The following is a 21,175-nucleotide window of genomic DNA, read 5'->3' on the forward strand; positions in this document are numbered from 1 at the left end:
AGCAAGTTTAAGTGTCAAGATGGAGTGCTTTAGCAGTGTTTAGACCTATGTGGTTTGCATTGGCTCTATGCCCTTCAGCAAAAATCCAAACTTCTCTGTGGAAGAAACCACACATGGTGGGATTCTGTGGGGCTGAAGGATGTCCTTTGTACGCCCTAGACTTAAAGCAATCTACAACATATAATTGAGTTAGGAGTGACTGGTTGGGGATATTTTTCTCTGGGAAATTAAAAAAAAAAGTCTGCAGAAAGCATTCATTTGCAGTGTCAAATTTTAGGATATGTGTTTATGTAAAAGTCTTTGTACAAACAAGGATGTGCCTATTGAAAAATGGCCATCATTACTTCATAACTGCCACAGGCCTTTAGTGGGGAATCCCTGGGATTTTTAGCAGCATCCTTTACCAGATGAATTCAGCAAATATCCTTTGTATTATCTTTATTCAAAAGAGATTTTGAGTCTTCTACAATGAATGGTACAGTTATATGCTCAATAGTTTTGATGACTAATGACTGTAGAGGAAGAGCATAAAAATTCAACCTTTTAGGATATTTCTCCTCTCTAGAAAGTAAAATTTAAGTACACCAGGTGCTTTGTTTTGTGTTTTAGGGTTTTTTGTTTTTTTGTTGTTGTTATTTAGATTAGAGGGATAAGATTCTGATCTTTTCTTGACAGAAATGACTATTTCCACAGGGATTTAATAGACTTAGCGGCAAGTGTAAGCACGCATGGGGTGGGATACTTCTCACTTCAAGTAGGCTTTTCCACTGTTGGTCCATAAGGCCTCTCTCTTCAGCTAAGAAATATTCTGTACATCCCTTTGTGGGACAGGTTCAGGATAGATATGCACATTGATTGGACATTTCCTCCTCCCACCACTAGACCAAAACAAAATAGTCAGAACCAGCCCAATGTGCTTCCATTCGAAGGGAAGGATGTGCATCTGGAACCATTTCTTACTGTTGTGCTATAGGTTAAATTCCCCCAAAAGCCATCCAGGAGGGGGAGATTAGTTTATAGGGTATTTGTCAGGAAGTGTTCTTGGGATCAACACGTGTGAGAGGGCCACTGGGGAAGTAGTATTAGATAAAGAAACAACTGAGCTGTGATGCAGACCAAATAAAGCCTCAGCTGACAGGCCAAACTGATAAGGTGGTGAGTATTTCAATATTTCCCTGTAGTGTAAGTGATAATACCATTATTCAACTGAGTTTATCTTATAAAAGAGAATCTCCATTTTCTCCCTATCTAATCCATTCACCATGACCATCAGTGTTATCTCTTAAGCAAATAAAAATCTGACCGTATTTCTTCTCTGTTTATACACTTTTGGAGTTCTTGATTTCCGATGAAGTTGAATGAACTGCAGGTTTCTGTTGACTTCCAAGGCGCTCCCTGTTTCCAGTCTTGTTTTTATCCACTGTTCATTATTCCCTCACTTGCCATTTATTTTCTGCTTTCCTCCCTTCCTCTCTCTCATTCTTTTACCCAATATTCTCTGTTAGTTCCTTTCAAAATAAATTCCTTTCAAGTTCTGTGCTTTTGCTAAAACTTCATGAAATTGCCACTCACTTTTTTGCTCAATGCTCCAAGGCAGTTACCGAATTTTACCCTTCTATTGCTTTCTGCTCCCCAAGGCTCCCGTTATGGTACAGGAATTGACAATCCTTTGTGTTTACTACAGCATTTTGTATTTTAATATCAATGTCAGTTGTCCTACAGATAGAATTATCTTTATTCATTGGTATAAATAAGTATATCTCCCATCCAAATTATACCCTTTTTGAATGGGGAGTGAGCTATTTTCCAAGCATTTCTGATTCTCCTTTAGCGTATAGTACAGTGTCTTACACATAAAAGACGCTACAGAAATATGTTTCTTCATTGTTTTTTGAATTGGGAATTTTGTTCTTTTTCTCTCTTGATCGTAAGACCAATGCGTCAGGCTTTACACAGAAGAAAAGACAGCTAAAATTTAAGGAAATTTATTACATTATATAATAAGAATAATGTCCAGAGTTTGGGTGGCTACAGAGATGGACTATCATCTGCTTAAAGACATTATCAAGGACCCAGTTATTTCTGTCTCTTCTGTCTGTCATTCTTTGTTGGCATTATCCTTAGGTTGGTAGCAAGATGACAGTGACAATTTTAGGGATCACATTCAGACAAGAAAATGTAAAGTGATTAAAGATCATCAGTTACTATGTCTCTTTCTTAGGATTAAGAAGACCTTTCTTGAACCCTCACATCTCATTGGCCTGAAATATGTCAATTCCCATTTTTGAACTTAAAATAGGTGCTTACATCAATCAATTACCTCAAGCAGAAGAAATGTGCAGGAATCAATTACATTGATCATTGCATTTACAGAGAGGGAATAGAAAACAAGTTTTCTGGACAAAAAAAATTATTTAGGGACTCACACTTTTCTCATTAACTAAGGCTACCTGAGGCAAACAGATGTTTCTTCAGCCAGTCAAAAGGAAAAGTATATGTTGCCTATTTGGGGAGAATTATGAAGATTAGATAGTTCTGCAAGGAACTTATCTGGCAGGATTTATTTTTCTTTTAGGACATAGCCTTGGAAAGTATTCATTATGAGAAAACATCCTTGAGGTAATTCATTTTTCAACACCCTACATGGTGAAGGTCAAAAAATCAGCTGAACTTTACTTTTCTTGCTTATGTGAGAGTTCATCTGCCACAATGAAAGTTCTCTGTTACTCTCTAATGTATGTAAGCTTTATGAACTCTGGTCTTCTGCAGATCTCTTCAGATTTTCTTATACTCTGTAAGTTTTCTTCCTTCAATATTGTAAGAATTGGTGGGCTGAGGTTGTTGGGAGTAAGAATATAATTAACTGAAAGAATTAAAGACTACATAATTACTCTGTAGTATGAGTAGTTAGCATTATCCACTAAATAATATGCAGAGAACATATTTTTTAAATAAAATAACAAATACCACTTAAGCATCATTGAATATATATCTTAACAGAATTATACCCTAAATAATATTCCTTTGATTTTGTTTTATCTGTCTTTGGGTGGAAACCAACTATATGCATTGTAGAAGTAAAACTTGGGAGGCTTTTTTAAAAATATATATTTATTTATTAATTTTAGAGAGAGAGAAAGAGTGAGTAAGGGGGAACAGAGAGAAGAAGAGAGAAACTCAAGTACACTCCTCGTTAAGCGCAGAGCTTGACGCAGGGCTCAAACTCATGACCCTGAGATCAGACCTGAGCCGAAGCCAAGAGTGGGACATTTAACAGACAGTATCACCCAGGGACCCTGGGGATACTTCCTAGTGACCGAACTTAGTTACTTGGACTTCTGAGTTAATGAATTGTTGGGATCTTTCTATCTGAAAACGTTACTCACTTTAGAAGCATTTCAAACCATGCATGGGTGGAGTGAGCCTCTAAATCAAGATGTAAGCAAACAGGTCACAAAGGGGATGATTTATTAAATTAAGTATTTCTTTTGTATTCATATTATTCAAGGATTTATTCTTGGTTTCCTTTGCTTCTCACTCACTCTCTCTCTCTCTCTCCTCTTTTTTCTTTCTCAAGTGGGCTATAGAAGCAGACATATGAAGATCAATGAGAAATAAACTTACTCTGAGACTATAGTTATTGTTTATTTTACCTATAACCCAATAGCGACTGGTATATCAACTCAATGAGTGTAATAATAAACAACTTTATTTTACCTCCTGCAATTCTTTCATCTATTCTGTGGAACTCTTCTCCAGACCTGTCTGGTAACTCCAGCAGGCTACCATGGTTTTCGGGGTTACTCTAAGGTAGTACATGCAGTTGTTATCCAGCAATTAAAAGGCCTGGTCTGATGTAATAAAACTTTTAACCTCATGTAACATCAAACCTCTGATTCTTCTACCTGTTCCTGTTTGAACATGCCTTGTGAGGGAAGACTCCCGGCAGGGGGGTGTTCAGAGATTTGTCTTTGTCCCTACCTAGCACTCCTTCTCTTCCTGAAGCTTGTTAAACACAGTTTATGACCCCTCTAGTCAAATCAGAAGAAGGGAAGAGGAGAGGGCTTTGGACAAGTGTCTACTCTACTGTCATTATCAAAGGGACCTCACTTCTCAACTTTCTGGCCTTGTCAGATGTTTAAAGGTGACTTTTCTTTCAATGGCATCTTGGTGAGTTTTGGGGGGAATTTCCTCTTTCTGGAGTTCTTTCCCTCACAGTTCTCTGGATAAGTGTGACTACATTTCTTCTCTGACTGGTATATTCCCATTTTTTATCCTAAGATGGATTGCACTTTAATGAGGTATTAACTTCTGAAGTTTTTTCGCTCAACATTCTTGAACAAGACCTAAGGTGACCTCATGCCATCCCATTTTTGAGCGAGCATGGCTTCCATCTGTTCCCTGGAAAGCCATCATGTGTCTTTTCCTGGACACACTCTAGAAGTTCAGCCTGATGTCAGTATAGCCACTGAGTCTGGTCTCTGTTTTCCCTGCAGCTTGTCAGGCTTTCTCTCACCTTTAGACATTAATCTAGAATGCTCCAACCAACTGCATGTCTAATAGCAGGTGCTTCTTGAGGTCCTATCAGAATTCCTTTCCTGGCACCTACTCCTCACACTGGGGGTTGTAGGACAAATTATAGACCCGTCTCAGGTGAAATATCCTTCTCTAGGGAAAGGAAAAAGCTTTCTAATCTCCAGTTTCCGAGTATTTACAGCCAAACATGGGTGAAATTATCTATAGGATTCTTGGCTGCCTACATAAGGAATTTTTGCTTCTTGACCTAGCATTTCATTTTTGAATTTTTGTTCAGCTAAAACTTCTCTTTTAACATTTTGCCTTCCTGCCAAAGCCAAAAAATGAACCCTCAAAAGGATGTTGTTTTACCTCCAGATTTAATGGGCATCCTTCTTATATATCATTCCTGAAGTATACAAACTAGAACCATAGAGGCAACCGAAAGAAAAATGTTAATGTTCTTCGTAGTATTATTTGCCTTTTGACTAGTAGAGCCTCAAACAAAACATATGCTGTTTTACATATTGTTTTGCATGATTTCTGTTGGAATCTGATTCCATTTTTCAATGATCTTCGAAATTGATCTTCAAATGGTTTTCTTTCATTTTGAGATAATACTTAATCATCTTTGCTCCTTTTTAACTAATTAAAAAATCATTTCTCTTAATACTCATTTGTGCCAAAATTAAATATTATATCTAAAATGTTCATGGTGGGGCCACCTGAGTGGCTCAGTGGGTTAAGGCCTCTGCCTTTGGCTCAGGTCACGATCTCAGGGTCCTGGAATCGAGTCCCACATTGGGCTCTCTGCTCAGCAGGGAGCCTGCTTCTCGCTCTCTCTCTCTGCCTGCCTCTCTGCCTACTTGTGATCTATCTCTGTCAAATAAATAAATAAATAAAATCTTTTAAAAAAATTTTTAAAAATAAAATGTTCAGAGTTACCTGGGTGGCTCAGTCCATCTGCCTTCAGCTCAAGTCATAATCCTAGGGTTCTGGTATCACCCACATAGGATTCCCTGCTCTCTGGGAGCTTGATTCTCCATGTCCTTCTGCCCCACCCCCCCCCGCCCCCGCTCATGCTCTCTCTCTCTCTCTCTCTCTCAAATAAATAAATAAATAAATAAATAAATACCTTTAAAAAAAATATTAACAAATAAAATAAAATGTTCAAAGAGTTGCTGTGTTAAGTGAGATCTTTTAATGAGCCCTACCAAAAACCTAAAACTTATTAATTAACCTTATAGTTTTCAAGGAAAAAGCAGTAGAATACTTATAATTTTTATGTTTAAAGTAATTTATGTTTGCTTTTTAATATAAAAACTCCTAAATATGTTTCAGGGGGAGGGAAGTTTTCCTATGGATTTTAAAATGAAAAATCACTGTACAAAAGCAATATATACATTACCCAGTCTACCTAACATAAACCCATATTTTTGTGGAATAAGTTGACACAACTTCGTTTTGCCTTGCTAAAATTTAGGTCCCCACATTTGCTTCAGAACTTGACTCTGCTGGTTGTTTAACCACAAAATAATCAGAATTATTTAAAAGAAAACATTGGATAAACATAAATATTAAACACTTAACCTAGAACTTGCTTACGTTAAGAAGATTGTTTTTTATTTTCTTTTTAACAAAATGTTAGTAAGGCAATTCCATGTTTATAAATGTGACAGTTGTTTTTCTTCCACTTAACAGTCATAATGCAATTTTTGTACTATTTTTCTCCTTATTTAACATCAACTCAATATGTGATTATAAAAATTAAGTTACTTAAAGTTCATCACTGTGCCCCTATTTTTAAGCACTTATATTAAGAAAATAACCAAGCTAAGTGAGTTTGTAATTTTAAATACAATAATTTTTTAGTGGAATGTTTAAACACCCTCTCGCATAGCATGCATGAAAAGAGCTTTGTTATTTCCCTTTCCTCAAGGAAGTCTAAAACAAGAGGGTTTTCATACATGAAGATCCTGCATTTGCTTGTTTTATACTGAGTAAAGGCAGAAAGGCTTTTATAAGTCTGAATGACCTTCTGACTCCAGTTCTAACTCACATCATGGCTGAATAGGACAGTCCCCTCTAATGCTTTGCCCTATAAATTTATTATTTAGGGAGAAAGTCTCAGAATAAATATCTGCTCATTTAAAATCAAAGGGATTGATAAAAAGAAAATTGCCACCTTTTTTATTCTTAGTTAATATTTGAAATTAAGAAAATATAAACGTTGGAAACCATGTGGACATCCCAATAAGTTAACTTTTGTGATACGGCACCCTGCTTAGTTTCATGATGATTAATCTGTTCCCAGGGCCTGTGAAGCACATGCTTTCTAGTAACTGTAGAGGTAAAACAATCACCTCGTTCATGGACGTGTTGGCTACCCAGCCTGGGTGCCCATGGGCTGGTCCCATCTGGTCACTGTCACGGACTATCAGGATGTGGTCAGATTTCTGCCAGAACTCTCACAAGAACTCCTTTCCTATCTCTAATTTTAAGAGAAACTTTGCAGATCACTTTTCAATAATTATTGAGTGCTTACTACGCATGTGATACTGTGCCAGGTACTAAAGAGAGTAGGAAGTAGAAGCAATGTTCTTTGTCACTCAAGATCGGTAGTCACTAAACTTCAGTGAGTCATTTATTTAAGTTGTACACTTAGGAAGGGAATGAAGACTGCGACTGTATGTCATACAGAATTATAAATCTATCCACAAGCATAATTGCACTCCCATTCACATGTGACTGCAGCACAAATTCAAAACTACTAGTCCATTCATGGGTTTCCTAAAACTGCTTTTAGGTATCGTGATACAATAACATTCCTCTCACTTCTTGCAATATATGATTTTTGAGCTCCTACCCTGTCTCTAGCACTCTTCCAGATGCTGGGCATCCAGTGGAAAATAAAACTGGTTAGGTCTCTGTTCTCCAGTTTCTAAAAGGAGTGTTCGATAGAGACCAAAAAAGGAAACAAATAAGAAAATATCACATAAGTGTTGTTAAAAACTGTGGTGATAATCCTGGGCGGAGGGGGGGGGGACCCAACTTTATTCATTCATTCATTCATTCATTCAAAGTTTCTACTTCAATTCCAGGTAATTAACATAGAGTGTAATATTAGTTTCAGGCGTGTGATATACTAATTCAGCACTTCCACACACCAGCCTGGGCTCATCAAACAAGTGTGTGCTCCATAATCCCCGTCACCTATTTCACCCGTCCCCATGACCGCCTCCCCTATGGTAACCACCAGTTTGTTCTCTGGAGTGAAAACTCGGTTTCTTAGTTTGCTTCTCTCTCCTTTTTCTTGTATGCTTGTTTGTTTTGTTTCTTAAATTCCACATAGGAGTGTGATCATATGGTGATCAGTGAAGTGGGGGCTCAAATTTACTATTCTAGTTCCATTGCATTCCATTGATCTTTATGCCCAGGAAAGGGTCCCAAACTCAATTTACTTGCAAAAGGAAAGTGCCCAATGGATATGATAAACACCAGTGTATTAGCATTCAGAGACATTTGGTGGAAGAAGGCTAAATGTGAAATCGGCTTTGAGCTGAGTCCTAAAAAGGAAAAGGGAGAGTCAAGTCTCACTCAAGACTTCATTCATGAAGGAAGGTACATGGGCAGATCATACCCAAACTTAAGAGTAAATCTCCCCATCCATAACAATTCCGTGCCCCTTCTCCAACCCCGGCCAGTTTTAACCATGCAAGCTCTACTTTTAGTTCTGTTGTCCTTATTTTTCAGGACATCATTCTTTGAGCTCAGATCTCCTACCTCTCTCCGTTCCTGGAGCCCAGAGCAGTCCTTACTCGCTTGGTTGTTTCAAATCCTTTACCATATGGCATTTAGGCCAACATTTTCCCAACTCTTTTTACAACTGTTCAAAACCATCTGCAGGGCGCCTGGGTGGTTCAGTGGGTTAAGCCTCTACCCTCAGCTCAGGTCATGATCTCAGGGTCCTGGGATCGAGTCCCACATCGGGCTCTCTGCTCGGCGGGGAGCCTGCTTCCTCCTCTCTCTCTCTCTGCTTTCCTCTCTGCCTACTTGTGATCTCTCTCTGTCAAATAAATAAATAAAATCTTTTAAAAAAAAAAAAAAAAAAGGTACTTGGGCTGTGGTCCTGTCTATAAAAACAAAACAAAACAAAACAAAAACAACCATCTTCATTTTTAGGGCTCTGGATTTTTGTCCGTAATTAGGTTTTATGAATAAGTTGTAACTTTCCCTTCTGGGTATTCCTTTCAATTTTGGCATCTCTGAATTAGGCCAAGGGCCCTTTGACTGACCTTACACTGGCTAACTTGAGTCAATCATATTGCTTCTCCAAAGATGGAATAAAGAGCAGATATAATCAGAATTTCCTTAAGATGTTGTTATAGGCCTTTTCATTAGTTGAATGTTTCTGTAACTTGCCTAAGATTAAATAATTAAAAATAAAGTGCCTGACATTTTCACCTTACCGGGTGATACTGTTAATATGCTTTATAAATTATGAATGAAACAATAATTGTTAGAGACATTTCAGCCTTTACCTGTGAGTTTTTCTAACCTGTTTGTATTCAAAAGGAAGTAAAATTTCTTCAGAGAACAACAAAAAACAAAAAACACTTTGGATTTTGGATAGAGATAAGCAAATAAATCAGTATAAGATAATCAGATCATAGGTTGTATTTTTAAATGCATGCCACTCCCATTATATTTTCATAAGGAAGTTGATATTAAATCTCTTTTAAAAATTTGTTTAAAATGTAACTTTGTCAGTAGGGCCTGTCTCATAAAATGTAACTTTATAACCACTGAGCATATGTAAAGTGACACTGAGGACAATTTTCATTTCATTAAAATGATCTCTTATTATACTGTAATCTATATTCTATAACTCTGAAAGAAAAAATTTATATATATACATGTATGTATTTTTACTCTTAGTCTTTAAAAATAAAACAATTTGGGGGCACCTGGGTGGCTCAGTGGGTTAAAGTCTCTGCCTTCAGCTCGGTCATGGTCCCAGGGTTCTAAGATCGAGTCCCGCATCGGGCTCTCTGCTTGGCAGAGAGCCTGCTTCCCCCCTCCCTCTATGCCTGCCTCCCTGCCTATTTGTGATCTCTATCAAATAAAATAAAATCTTAAAAAAAAAAAAGAAAAAGCAATTTGGAGGGCACTTAGGTGGGGACTCAGTCAGTTAAGTCAGAGCCATCTGACTTTGGCTTAAGTCATGATGTTGGGGTCCTGGGATCAAACCCCACAACAGGTTCCCTGGTGAACACTGAGTCTGCTTGCCCCTCTGCTTCTCCCCCAGCTTATTTTCTCTCTCTCTCTCAATCTCTCTCGCTATCTTTCAAATAAATTAATAAAATCTTTACAAAAATTTAAACAAAAAATAATAATATGGATTGAGTTTATGTGTCATCTTTGCACAGGTACCATGTTAATCTTCTGTGTATCATTCTATTTAGTAAATGTGCTGCCACAGTGAGGACCACATATATATTTTTAGACGTTAATATTTGATCCTTCTAAGTGAAATTTACACAAATTAATCCTTTGGAAATATTCTATTTCAGTTGTGAAATGTTAGGGAAACAACATAAATATAATAGCACGGTTAAATCAGTAAATTATAGAATATGGAGACTGACTTTTCAGACATACTTGTTTTGAAACATTAACCAATAAATTGTCATTTCCAAGTGCAGAAATTTTATAAATTTATTTACTTGTTTCCCAGAGTAGTTTTCTGTTACTAACTTGATCTATAAGATTAGCACACAAATTAAAATTAATTTGCAACCCCTAATTATTTAGTAGCGGTTCAATTAGTAGTTACACCCTGAATAATTATGTTGAGAGAAATTCTTGTTCATCTGGATCCACAGAAAAGATATGTTTGGTTTCTGACATCTGTTCTCCATGTGGGTGGAGAGAGCAGTGGTAAGCTTTGTACCTATTTGAGATCCTTTGTATCTAAGCACCAATGTTCCAAAGTCTACTGTCTGCCAAAACGATAGCCTTACAAGCTGTCTCTGGCACATCATACAATGTTAATTAAGAACTAGTGTTCCCTCAAAATGAAACCAGAGAGGAAGACAAACCATAAGAGACTCCTGATCTCAGGAAACAAACTGAGGGTTGCTGGAAGATGGACACTGGGGAGGGTATGTGCTATGGTGAGTGCTGTGAATTGTGTAAGACTGATGAATCACAGACCTGTCCCCCTGAAACAAATAATACAGTATATGTTAATTAAAAAAAAAAAAACTAGCGTTCCATGGCAATACTTCAGGACAATTATTATGGCAGTTACGCAAGTAGCTTCTCTGCCTCTGGTATGTCTCTTTTTGATAAATGAAAGAAAAATATCCTCGGGTAACTTTCTAAGGGAGTCGTACAGCTGCATCAACTTTAGGGGTATGTGTTTTGTTTGTCCTGCTCATACAGCTTTTAATATAGCATGACATTGCATGTACCATGCTCTGAAGTGCAAGGAAATGTACATGTCATTTTACTGCCAATAAATTCGGAAGTCATGAGAATATTAAAAACCACTGCTTCAAAACTGTTCACGTTACCTAATTATCAAGAGGGATTTTTATGGATTTTGTGGACACTGTATTTTTACTGAAATAATAAGGGCTACTGAATATGATAATACCCAGTACTGAAATAATCTGTGGATCTCAGGTCCTTATTGGGCTTTTGTGTAAACCAAGCTGAAACTTGGGAGTATTCATGAATTCTGTTATTCTGTGCTCAATCAGAGTTAGTAACCAGAGTTAACATCTCTCTGGATGTATCTCTGTGTGCATCTCTCTCTCTCTTCTCCCTCTCCATCCACCTACAAACACATACACACATATATGCACACATGCAAACGCTCACATATTGTGCACAAGTGCACATATACACGCACATATGCATACACGCAATTTGACTAGAAGAATATGAAAGTCGTGAAGGACTTTTATTATGTATATAGAGATATAGTGATATGTATGTCACATATATGCCATTTCAAAACATTACTGAAAAACCGAAATATTACTCGAACATCTTTCTGCCAACCCCATATAAGTATATGGGTTTTTTGTTGTTTTTACTTATTGTTTTGCTTGATTATATTTTTAAATTCAATTAAGTGAAATTTTGCTTCTTTAAAGTCTTTACCAACAAAGCATTAAAAGGAATATTTTTTAAAAGACCCTTTATTCTAATGACTAGGTGGTGAGTAAAAGAAAATCCTGCTATAAATCATAATTAAAGTGATAGCTTTTAAATATTGGCACAACTACAATGATTCTTTTTACCTCCTTTTAAGTAAATGTTTTGAGGCTGGAAGACAATCAGATATCTCCTAGGTTGTTGTCATTAAGGTAATTCTATTTTCAATTCCTGAATTCTTGACAGCATTGTGTCAAAATAAGCCAGTGTCTAATCTTAATGAATCTTTATTTTTAAGGCTTACATTATCTTAAGAAATAAAATTATCTTTGTGATACTATCTTGAATTACTGTACAATAATAATGATTAAAGGATAATTTCTATTTTTAACAGGGTCTAGACATTATGGGATTAAAGGTAAATGATGAAAAGTGAGATTACATTTTGGGAAAAAATATCCTTTATAAACAGAAATTAGAAGATTTATTTAAAATTGGTTTCTGGCGCTCAACAAATTCTCAGTGCTTAGGTATCTTTGTAAAACATTTACCCACTAATCAAAAACCTGATTCTCTGATGCTTGTAATTTTAGGTTTTTTTGCTTCATTAAGTAGGATGACACATTTCAATTTATAATTATGTGACTTAACAGTCAATTCAACTTACAATTATAGGACTTAAAATTAATAGCCGAAAGTGTACAACAAAACCATTAAAACATCTTTTAGAGATTTGTATTCCTTTGCAAAGAGCAGAAAGGAATCTGCAACTCCTGTTTTTAGCGTTAAGTCTTTAAGAAAAAATTAGAGTCGAAACTATTAAGAGCAAGTAATTGAAAACAATGGCTCAATAGTCGGGCTCTGTATGTTGGTCAGCCACTCGGGGTCCTGTGGTGCCCCCTGAGCCCAGTGACTCCATCCTCTGAGCTCTCTGCTCACTTTGTATCTCCCGGAGAAATGCAGTTACCTTCTCTGTTTACAGAACTATCTTCCTCACTCAGTGCCACACCTTGCCAGGCATACAGAGGTCCCTTTGTAATTATGTGTGTGTTGAAGGAATAATTAGTGAACAATACCCACTTTGTGCTAACTTTGAAACTTTCATTCAGATTTCAAAGAAGACATAAGGATAGCTTCTACATTTCATCACTCTTTAAATAACTCCCTCCTTCCTGAAGCCCCTACAGATATATTCAAAATCAATATTAGAAACATTTATCTCATGATTTGCTTTAACTCACTACCCAGTAAGCTGATTCAAGGTTAAAAAAAAAAAAAAAAAAGAATCCTGTGATAATCTTCCTCCTCTTTAAATCTTATTTACTTAATAGAGAAGAATTCTGTATTTTCCTTTTCTTTTTTTATAGAATTTATACCAATATGATATTTAGATCAGAACAAATATCTGTAATTATTTGTTCTAACTTTATTTCTGAAATGTGATTGAAATTTATCATAAAAAACAGAAAAGACTAGCATCTGACATATTTTAAGGACTCAAAGAAGTTTTAATCTAGAGACCAAGTAAAACGAACTAATGGTTAAACGCATTGGCAGATCATGGCTATGTATTCTGCATACCCTTTGTTTTAAGTCCAATGAAATCATTATAATATTCAAGAATCACTATAATATTACAAAGTCACTATAATATTCAAGAATCAGCAAATACCAAGTTACAGTTTTGGAGATTGATTGCATGAAGTGAAAATACTTGATGGTCCTGAACTATAAAAATAGTTAAGATGGTAAAATTTATGTTATGTCCATTTTACCACAATTAAAAATAATAATAAAAATGAATCATCAAGAAAAAAATAACTTGAGACTGGCGTCAGTGTTTTTGCTACTAATGGTAAAAAATAAGCAAATATACAAACAATTAAAAAGCAACTGGAAGAAACTTTCAACTTTCCCAGCCACCGCAGTGTTCTATGCTTACTCTGCATTCATTCATTTATTTAGGACCTCATGATTCTAGGTAGATGATTGACTATTGTCCATCAGCCTGTGCATGGCCCATTTTGATTAATTTATTCTCTAATCTGCATTACACAGCTGTTTTAAATTATGCATTAAATTCCTGAAATACCATCCCCAACAAAAGCCAAGGTCTGATAAATAGCTGTTCCTTACCACCATGTAAGCCTTCTTTTTTCCAGTCTGGAGCAACATTGCTCTGAATCCCGTGTTCATCACTCTCTTGTTCTTTTTACTTACTTATTCCATCTACCCACGTACCTTAAAAGTGTCTATTTTATTTAAGGTTTTTTTTTTTTTTTAACATTATTCTGAGGGGATCATTCTGTTTGTAATTTGGGGGATTGTACTTTTTTTACCTGACAACAAATTGCTAATTTTTATTGCTGTGGTCTAGTTGTATTTTATGGCTTGCTAATTTTCAAAATTGTGTGAACACATAATTACCATTATTTAAACCATTTTTGAATAAATATCATCTTCAGGTCCTTTTTACGAGCCGCATCAAGGTTAGCCCATCACTTGAGTGTACTTGCTGGTTCTAAACATTCTGCCTGTATTTTGCTAGAGATGCCTAGGCATACCTTTGGACATAATTTGCAGCCTGTTAAAATGTGCTCTAGATGGAAAATCTTACTTCTTTTTAAAATCTTAGTAATTTTATTGAATTTGCCTATTAAGAGAGTTTGAGTGGTATTCTCTATTCTTCTTTATTCAGAGCCATAAAACCCTAAAGTTTTACTATGAAGATAATACCATATAAATACTTGTGACTTCTAAGTCATTTGTGAATTCCACGTTTAACAAGTCTCTTTTGGTGCATTCCCTCAGGATATTTTCCTGTTTCCTCAGCTGTTAAGACATTTTCTGCTAACATTGGTGAGAAACATAATCAGTTTGTCAGGAACTCTTGGAACATATAAGCAACTCGGGAGTTAGTTCTTCTTGTTTCTTCTTGCCTGTAGCTTAGCACAATGTTTCTTTCTTTAAGCTAATGGAGTAAAGTAACTATTTGAGCCTTATTTTGCAATACCTTCTTGACAGAATTGCTAAAGTTTGTTAGGAAGAAAGAAAGAATGGAAGAAAGAAAGAAAGAAAACACGTGGGATAAATTCAAGATGGTTAAAACATGATCAAAAGCTACCAACCAAGGGATTTGCTGCTCTCATCCTTAATCATTTCCCCAAATAATAATTACTATGTAGTGACTGAGACCCACTAGGTCAGACAGACTTTGGGTCATATTTTGGCTTTGCCGGTGACTACGTTTGTGGCATGTTACTTGACATGTTACTTAATGGCCGTATGAATGAGTTTTCTGATGTGAAAATGGGGAGAGTAACCCCAGCCATCTAATGAGGTCATTGTGAAATTTAAATAACATAATACAGACAAAAATGTTTAACTAAGTGACAGATGCGCCTGAGCTCCATACATGTTACGTTTGCCAGCAGACCCACACTGATCTTTGACTTGGCGTGATAATAATGCTTGTAACAAGTGTTGTTTCGTGCACTTCCCTGTACACATTTATAATGCCCCACTACTCTGGGTAAGTACCCAAAAACAGCTTAAATAGAATCTCTTAAGTAAATGCTATGCTGAAATTCTACTGGCATCATGTTAAGATTGTATGGCCTTCTCAGCATAATCTACCTATATTAAATTAAAAGATTGAAATATACAAATGGATGGTTCTCTAGTTTTTCCTAGAAAATTTTTTAGGGTGGCTTTGGAAAATAACTGAATCTCAAGATTTTTACATCATATCTAACAACATGCTTTTAGCTTGATATCCACTCTTCAATTTAACACTCATTTCCCTGATTAGAATTGTAGGGTGTTTTAGATACTGAGATTCTGACACACTTTGAAATGTTTTACAGATTTATTGGCCTGCTGCAAAAGAACGGGTGGAATTATGTAAATTAGCTGGGAAAGATGCCAATGTAAGTATGAGACTTTAAAAATATCTTTGTTAAACTGGTACTGATATGATAATAAATATTTATATTGGTTTTTATTGAATTAATTGTGTTGGTATATTATTTTTAAGACTGCATTAGCATCCTGTGTAAAGATTAAGAAGATATAAAATATTTCTATCTTGGCAAATGGAATGCCATTCTTCTTAGAAATTTGGAAATACTAGACTTTCTAAAGTGCTAATTCTGGATATCATTTTTTTCTTCACACAAATCTCAGAAATGCACTTAAAATATTAAAAAAAATAAAAAATATACCCATAGGATTGTATATTTTTCATTTATATACCTATATTTTGCAAATGCATACAAAATCATGAGTATTTTAGCATCACAAACATTCAATTGATATTTAAGTTAATTTGGATTAAAATTAAACTTGTATCATCCAGAAGAAAAATTTCAAGAGCTGACATTATAGAGAGACTAAGAAGGATTATAACATTCTGAAAAAGAACTAGAAATAATTCACTCTAAAATTCGCTTAAGCGTAGCTATATGAAATAACTTATAAAGGATAAATATTGAGGTTCTAATAGAAACTTCTGGTTCAAGCTGCCTTAAGGAAACCTATAGATACAGGAGACCTACTTAATTGCTTCGGAGGCATCCTGTCTGAATTGCTTTCACATTGTCCAAGTTGTCCTGCATTCTCCCCCACATCGTGTTGTCTGTTTTATCTCCAGCAATGATGGAAGAGTGCTGTGGCTTTCTGCCTCTTCTCCTCATCGGAGTGTTCTGATTCAGGCCAGATGCTCTGTGTTCTGCCCTGACTTCTTGCCCTGTGGTGATAGGAAGAATTGTGCGCTCTCTCTCTCTCTCTTTCTCTCTCTTTTTTTTTTTTTTCCTTCTTGGCAAAATAAATGACTTCCTGAACATAACTAAAGATGAAAAGAGGTTCTAAACTTTTCAGAAACATGGATATCTTGAGGCTTCTTGTGCAACAGGCTCTAATGTTGCTGTAAACACAGTAACCCAGGGGTATTAAGCTGAGCCATGCCTTTATATTTAATAACAACAAAGAGTGTGTGTTAGAGGAAAGCATAATTGGATACAAAAATTCTCACTTTATCAATGGGACAAAAATAAAACAACATGACACATGATGCTTAATAATTGAGGGGAAGTTTAGAAGACTAAGAATTTGAGGCAGCTGGTTTGCTCATCCATTTGTTCATGTATTTATTTATTCAACAAACATTTATTAAGAACCTAAATATGTACATAAATATGTGTATGAAAAGATACAGTTTTTACTGTCATGGAGCTTTTAACACATAGTAACGACCACTGCAACACAAAATGATCAAAACAAAACAAAAGAAAGAAACTTATGATTATGCCCTATTTTGTTTTCTTTCAGTATTAAATGCTATCTTTTCAGGCACATTTATGTTAACAGAAATATATCAGGGGCTATTAGCATAAAGGAAACAGGAAATAGTTTTTGCATTTATTTTACTTGAAATGAAAAAGATCAAGCTATTCTATAACACAGTCTTCTTCCTGTCTTATCTCTAATCTCTTCACCCTGTTTAATATCTTAACTGAGCAGGTGCTCAGGTCTGCAAATCCTCAGTCCTTTTTCTGTACCTGTAGGGGAAAAAGAGATGCATTGATTATGAGAGTTTTCAAAATTATTTTAATAACAGTACAAACATGCCATAACAACACAAATACTTTGATATTTTGTGTCATACCAGTACTGACTGTTTAAAAAGGAGGCAAGTAGGAAAAAGTGGTTTAAATTTCCTCCAATAAACTAATGTCAGTGTTCCCATGAGGAATAAAGACTCAAGGTCAAACAATCAGTGAAGGTTTTGTGACAATGTTCTCATTTCAGAATGTTCACTAGTTCTAGTTATATAGTAACTCAGTTGCCCTTATTATTAAGTTAAAGCAAAGGGTGATAAACTTCTCTGGTGGTGGTATCCTAGAGCATGTAGGACCCAGTATATGGAACCTATTCCTGCAATTCGTTTGTATTTGGGAGCTATAATCACCTTAAACCTTCAAGCACACCTACTACCAGCCCAGGACTAGAGATGTGGAGAGTTTTTCTCTTTGTACTGCAATCTGTAGAATTTGATGTTGACTCATGTAGGGATAATATCTCTGTCTCCTTCTGTTTAATCTGTTTAATCTTTTTAATCTTTAAAATAATAGTGTTTTTTGATTTTAGAAATACTAACACTTTTATAGCACTTACCATGTTCTAGGAACAGCTTCCAATGCTTTATAATCTTGTTTAATCCTTAAAACAATATCATATGCTAGACTTTATTATTATCCCTCCTTTTATAGATGAGAAGACTGAGGCCAGAAAAATTAAATGTCTTGCCCAGTATCATATATCTAGTAAATAGCGAGGCCAGGAATTGAATCCAGAAGTCTTGCCGCATAATCCATGCTGTTACACAACACTGTGATCTACACATAAAGGTCTGAACTCTCTGTATAAGGTCTGAAAACTTTATCCCTCAAACTGTACCCCTCAAATCCCTTCTCTCTTCAGTGTCCCCATAACAGAGATCCTCAGTTTACAGCATTGCACAGATTTCAGCCGACAGAAAACTGAGACAAGTGTGTGGTTTTATTGACCTCTTTATTACCTTTGGCATTACCCTCTCTCCTCCCTTCTCTCTAGTAATTTTTACCTACTTCCCAAGAGTGTTTTTAGGATTAACAAGTGTTTGGAAAGACTGTCCCTTTACACAAAGGTACTATATAACTGGAAAAATAGTGAATTATTTACCGTAATGAAAGTTAACTAATTGGCGTGGGGAGGGAGTGGAAGATGAGGAAACAAAAGAGAACTATTCCCCTTTCTGGACCACAGTCTCCAGTTTGGTCCAAAGAAAGGAAATAGTGACAGGAAGCTATTTCATAGTATTTTATTTCTGCTTAGAATATTATTCAAAAGAAAGTCGCTAAAGAAATGTCCTTAGTCCTGACTATAAAGAGTGGAGTCAACAGCTCAGTTCAGGCAAAAGAACGCACAGGATGTGGGTAGCCTGGGTTGTGTTTGTCATCTTAACCCTAGAGGCACACTACCTTGTCAATGGAGACATGCCGTAGACTTCAAGGATCCTCCATCTCCCAATTTCTGTGATTACATTCTTTCTTTCTTCTTTTTTAAAGAACGTCTAAAAGCAAAACAAAGTGCTCCTTGTCGAAAGTTTGCAAATTACATGGAAGTCATCCGTAAATATCTCCTCCCCCATGAACACTGCCCAGAGATAGCTGGTGACATTTTGATGTTTATTCTTCTATCTTATCTATTTACTATTTTTCAGAATGAAATCATTGTATACATAGTCCCCTAAAACATTTTTTTTTCACTTTGCAAACTGCCATGAGCATTTTCCCATGTCATTAAATTCCTTTTTATAACACAACTTTTAATAGCCACACTGCATTCCTTTATATATTATTTCATCAATCCTCTATTGTTAGAAGTTTGGTATATATCCAGTTTTTAGCTATTATAAGTGATGCGTCACATGAAAAATCTAATATGTAAATACTGAGAACATCTTTGATTATTGAGTAGAATTACAGGTCAAGGATATAATTTGGGGGTTTTGGGGGGGGTATAAAATTATTTATACACATTGCAAAAATTACCCTCCAGAACGTTTATGCCTTTTGTGCTTGAACCAGCAGTGCATGTTCATGAGGGGGTATATTTTGCCATACCCTTACTAATTATGGTGGGTATAACATATGGTTAATATTTACTGCTAAAATGTAAATGAATAAAATAAATGTATTTAATCTTTGCCAACAAAAAGAAAATTATTTTTGTTATTTTTGCCTGAAGTTCTTTCATCACTATAAATCCTAAATATTTTATGTATTTGTAAAATTAGGGCTTATTTTTTGGAATTTCATATCCCTATAATTTCTTTATTTTTAAATTTTAGTGTTTTCTTTTTCCTTACTGGTTATTTACAGATTTCAACATATATATATTATTATATCATTATTATACATGTTTTAAGATATATAAATATGTATAAAATATATTATTACTTTGTGATCAACTTACTTGAAAATATTTTTTCCCAATTATCCTATTTGATAGGATAAATTTGATCCTTTGAACCACTTTTAAATATTTTAATAGGCATACTTTCCTTTTTTTCTTTAAAATATTTTCCTCTGTCTTGCTACAACAGCTAGTTTTTGCTCTGTAGAAACTTTTATTTTAGATCTCGCATTTTTAAGAGAGAAATGTAATATGGGGATTTTTATGTATTTATTTTGAAGTGTTGACAACTTATCAAAATATTCTCAACACTGTAAGACCTAAGCACATACCTGTGTAGAATTTATCTCTTTTTGAGAAAGAGAGAATGCATGCATGTGTTATCAGGGGAGGAGCCGAGGAAGAGGGAGAGAAAAAAATCTTCCAGCAGACCCCCGCTGAGCATAGAGCAAAGCTGGGCTTGATCCCAGGACCCTCAGATCATGACCTAAGCCTAAATCAAGAGTGGCTGCTTAAGCCGTTTAACCACTCATACACTCTGTAGACTGGATTCTGTTCTGAGGTCTGTTAGACCCTGGAGCACTGTGCAAAGTCTGTGGTAATGACCAAAAATGTTTAATGATCACTATATTCTGCAAAATACACTAAAAATAAAAACAAACTTGATACCTAAGTCATGAGTGTCTCTCAACATATAACCTAAATAAATTAAAATTGGCAATTATAAATTAGTTATCAGAATATATATAAAGCTGAATTAGATTTAATTGGACTATATATAAATCTAGAGAATTAAAATTGATGCATTTATGTGTTGCTTCCCCCCCCACCATATCTAGGGTGAAACTAAAATTCCAAGTGTTAATACATAATATTTATTCAGTTTTACATATGTCTTATTTATTTAATTTCATTTTGTAAATGTATATGTGAGGTAAAATATTGAAGCATTACTTGAGAGAATCGAAAAGTTGATACTAGTTTTAAATTTTCTCTTTCTTCTGATGGAAGTACTAGTAGGTGGGGGGGAAGTAGGTGGGAAGAATAAGGAAGGAAGGAGAAATTCATATTTTTCCAAATTTGAGCATATTACTCCCTAAATTGAAATGTTCGCTCACATGCAACCACACTTGGAGTTGTAGGGAATAGCTAACAAATTAGCCAGCTTTCGGGAAAAGTTAAAAAAGCTGCTTCTCAAAATTATCTTTTCTCATGCCTCACGGAATTACACTGCCATGAATACCCATGCAGGTCGCTAAGTTGAGTTAAATCAAGTTAATCATTGCTCCTGCTATTTAAGCAAAACTCCATCTTGCAGGATCTGTTCCCAGCTTTCTTCTCCTTCAGGCAACTATTGCCTTTCCCTTGCCTCCAGGCTGCTTTGAGAGTTACCCTCTCTCAAATTCACTACAGAACAGTTGGAGCAGAACTGACTTTTCTGTAAACTGTCAGACAATTCAGGGTTCACCCATAAATTATTCTGGTCCATGTCAGCCCAATCTGGGAGGAGGAGGAATGTCATAAATCCTAGTGAATA

The 21,175-nt window shown here is 35.5% G+C and overlaps 1 protein-coding gene and 1 non-coding gene across 3 annotated transcripts in view; one reads left to right on the top strand and one right to left on the bottom strand.

Moving 5' to 3' along the window:
* Positions 1 to 21,175, top strand: part of SEMA3D (semaphorin 3D) — a 203,459-nt gene that overhangs the window by 98,687 nt on the left and 83,597 nt on the right. For both annotated transcript variants that reach the window (XM_059396942.1, XM_059396943.1), the window contains exon 4: positions 15,549 to 15,611. In XM_059396942.1, the coding sequence (XP_059252925.1) occupies positions 15,549 to 15,611 (63 nt within the window). The remainder of the gene's footprint in view (positions 1 to 15,548; positions 15,612 to 21,175) is intronic.
* Positions 9,900 to 10,004, bottom strand: LOC132017044 (U6 spliceosomal RNA). Its single transcript, XR_009404128.1, has one exon. It is a non-coding gene; the product is annotated as a U6 spliceosomal RNA (small nuclear RNA).

This window comes from Mustela nigripes, chromosome 4 (assembly GCF_022355385.1).
Source record: "Mustela nigripes isolate SB6536 chromosome 4, MUSNIG.SB6536, whole genome shotgun sequence".
Taxonomy (NCBI): Eukaryota; Metazoa; Chordata; class Mammalia; order Carnivora; family Mustelidae; genus Mustela; species Mustela nigripes.